At 29.6% G+C, this 3,870-nt stretch overlaps 1 protein-coding gene across 1 annotated transcript; it reads right to left on the minus strand.

The window, feature by feature from the left end:
• Positions 1 to 1,160: 1,160 nt before the first annotated feature.
• On the minus strand, positions 1,161 to 3,606 carry LOC120092470 (cell number regulator 6). Its single transcript, XM_039050562.1, has 4 exons — positions 3,496 to 3,606; positions 2,618 to 2,732; positions 1,473 to 1,738; positions 1,161 to 1,382 (listed from the first exon to the last, which is right to left on the minus strand). The coding sequence occupies exons 1-4, from the start codon at positions 3,604 to 3,606 to the stop codon at positions 1,161 to 1,163; spliced, it is 714 nt and encodes a 237-aa protein (XP_038906490.1).
• Positions 3,607 to 3,870: the final 264 nt, after the last annotated feature.

Here is a 3,870-nt window from a genome sequence, read left to right on the forward strand (position 1 = left end):
AAAACATTATTCGTTCAACGTATCATATCAAATTATTTTAAAATCATAGCCAATGACATTATTTTTCCAATTTTTATTATGAAATTTGGTCAACCATATTATTGTTTTAAAAAACCTAAATTATTATAAATATAATATCTAATTATTAGATATTCATAACCTACGGAAGTTACACAAATTCATAACCCTCAACCATGAGTTACAAAATTTGAATTATATAGATCTTATAATCTACACTATTTCAAGCCCTATAAAATGTGTTGTATGATTTTTTTTTTTTAAAAAAAAGTAAAAAAATAAATAAATAAATAAAGCGGTGTAGGATACCTCACTACATAAATATATAATATTTGTTTTCTCTAATTTCTTCTTTTGGTTTTACTCTTTAGATAGCCTTTCTTTATTCTTATATTCTTCTTGTTGTCTATATTTGACTTTTGAAAGCCCAAAAAAGAAAATATATATATATATATATATATATATATATATATATATATATATATATATTATCAATTTACCTAAACATTGATGGGTATGATAATAATATAATCACTAGGTTGACGGTTTTCATTTGAACTACATTTGAAATTATTTTCGTGCTTCAATCTTTTTAATATTTTATCTTATTAATTATTGAGTATATATTCATAGGTGTCTTGGACATGCTTATCAAGAGTATTAACCTATAACCACATGTCCAAACCATCCTGAATTATCTTATCATCTCGATGTGATATAATTTTATAAACAAAAATGACCTAAATAAATAGTAATACTATCATACCAATCACATCAAACCATTCAACTTTTTCGGATCAATATCTTTTTGTTTCAATAACTACGAAAATCAAAATGATTAATTAGCGCAAGGAAGAACACTACACCAAATCAAAAACATTATATCAAATCAAAGGTAATTTTCGAGGCCAGGAATCATGCCCAAAGGAGGATATGTAATTTCCTCAAACTACATTTTTCATATATAGATTTTTTAAAAAAAAAAAAAAAAACCTATACTAAAAAACAAAAAATCGAGATTAATTTAAAAGTTTCTTTCTAATTTATCTCTCAACTTGTTAATTAATCATTCTAAAATACGATCATTTTTCCTTACAAAAATTTTTCTAGCTCTCCACCCCTAAACAAGGTAATTGCAACCTCTAAATCGGTGTGATTGCGAGTTCTTGAGATGGCATGGACGAGGAAGAGGGTGCATATTCATCGTCGTTGTTGGTGTTCATCTCTTGAAGGGCAGGAGGATTGATAACAGTCATTTGCATGGTAACATTATCAGAAAGATGGTTCCTCATCTCTCTATTCTCTTGACAAAGAGCACACCAATGCATGCAGCAATGCACCAAACATGGGTCACATGGTGAGTTCTAAAAAATAAAATAATAAATATATAAAACATTATATTAATTAGGATTAACTAAAATTTTTTAAAAAAATCAAATGATTACTCAACAAACCTTGAGATGATATTTTTTCTGTAACGATTGGCGAAATAAACCAGTATAAATGCCACACATCCACCAAGCAAACAAGAGAGTTTCAGAAATCAAGAAAGAAGTTTGGGGATCAATGCCATGGAAAAGTGCTGTTGCAGCTGCCACTGCCATTCCTCCTTCTACACACATTGCATGACAAACACATGCATTTTGCCATGGAATTTCTTCTCTCAATGTCTCTACATTTTCCCCAAATAACACACAAGGACACAACATCCCTCTCCAACCTAGTACCACCATAACAAAACATTTTCTTTTATTTTTTTAATAAAGTTAGTAGAGGACTTAAGGATCAGTAGGTGGACTAGGACATCTCGATTAAGTTGATATATTCGTAGTGCTCTCATCATACCTCGGACCAAAAATATATGCATTGATCATGAAAAGGAGTACAAGGGAGAGCGAGAGAAAAGCTCGAAATCAAAACATTACATGTGTTAAGGAGAAACAATAGAGAAAAACCTTCCAATTAAGCAAAATGGTAGATTCACCATAATCACAGAAAGAAAAAAAAAAAAAAAATTAGTACCCCTCGATGCAGCCAAAAAAACAATTTCATTCATTCATTTTTTCTTTAAGTTACTAGAGGACATAAATACATCGAAACATCTCAACTAGGTTGATATATTTGTAGCACTCTCATCATACCTCATACTAAAAGTATATGCATTGATCACGGAAAGAAATACAAGGGACTGCTAGTGAAAAGTTCAAAATCAAAACATTATATGTGTTAAGAAGAGGCTAGAGAATAGTCTTCCAATTAAGTGAAATAATAGAGACGTCATAATTAAAAAAAAAAAAAAAAAATTAGTACACCACAAGGCAACTAGAGAAAACAATTTCATTCATTCATATGCACTATATCATTAATTTTCAAGATGAATACTTTATTCATTCTTCGAGTATGAGTCTCTTTGGATCGATTGTCTTTCTAATTGTTTAAAAAGTTATTTTAAATTTTTTTTTAAAAAAAAAGTTTTTAAACACTTTAAAAGTCAATCCAAAAAGATTCTAAGAGAGAGAATACACGAAAGCCATGAGTTTGTTGTTCAGGATTTAGTTTACTTAAAGAGAGGAAGGTTGTATTGGTATAAGATTCTTACAAGTCTTAGTATCTTCAAGGCAACCACAAATGCCAGTAGTCCAATCTTCATCGGCTGGTGGCTGATAACTTTCCGGCAGCGGCTGCCCACATTCCTCACATCTATGAACAATCAACTGTTTGTACCAAAAAATTGTTATGACATAAACAATCCAGAATAAATACATAAATTTACATAGTTTGTTAATAATGTGTTGGCGCTACATCTAAAAGTAGGAAGGGAAATTATTGATTTTATCTTAAGGAGCAACATAGTAACAGAATATAGAAATATTTGCAGAATATAAGTTAGAGGATTTGTCTATAACAATCCCTCTTAAAATCTAAACCGGATAAGTCCAAAGTAAAAATTCACGATGAAAATGGAATAATAACCAACTAATAATAATTCCAAATATTGCTAGTAACTAAATTTTAAAGTTTAAAGGTTGTATCTACTTAATTTCTAAATTTTAAAAAAATATCTAATAAACTTGTAGACTTTCAGGTTTGTGTTCAATAGTTCATTGAACTTTAATAAGTATCTAATGAATGTCCTTAAACTTTTAATGTATGTCCCTGAAATTTCAATTTTGTGTTATAATAGGTCCTTTACCTATTCCAAGTCGTTTTAAAATTTACAAATACGCTAGACATAAAATTGAAAACGTAGGGTTCCATCAATTATATATCGAATAGATTAATTAACTTAAAAAAATGTTAAATGTGTAAAGGACCTATTCGACATAAAAATTGAAAGTTAAATTAGAAATCTCATAGACACGCAAAATAGAAAATCGAAGAACTTATTAGACACTCTTATAAAGTTTCATGACTGAATAGACACGAAGTCAAAAGATATAAACTTGGTAAATTAAAAAGAAATATGGAAAAAAAAACCTGAGGGACTTGGATAGGTTGATTGAGCTCTCCAGGGGTGATATCCTCCAATGGCGCTTGATCAGCTTTCGTCAATCTCACATATCTTGATTGCGTATTTCCGTCTGCCATATTATTCTTCACCAAAATTCAAACCAAACACAAATGTACAAAACAATATTCTACTCCAAGTCAACCTAGATCTTTATTGTCATTATAACATTAAATCATAGCTATGAATGATGAAACCCTTCTGCAATTTTGGTAATCCTATCATTCTTTTTGGAGTTCCCAGTTGCTTGAAATGATAAAAACAAAATGCCAAAAGTGCATTATTCGAAATTGGCATAAATAACCCAAATCACCCACACGTTTAATTATTAACTGTGGAAGGTT

This window comes from Benincasa hispida, chromosome 12, assembly GCF_027475165.1.
Source record: "Benincasa hispida cultivar pf3 chromosome 12, pf3_genome.v1.1, whole genome shotgun sequence".
NCBI lineage: Eukaryota > Viridiplantae > Streptophyta > Magnoliopsida > Cucurbitales > Cucurbitaceae > Benincasa > Benincasa hispida.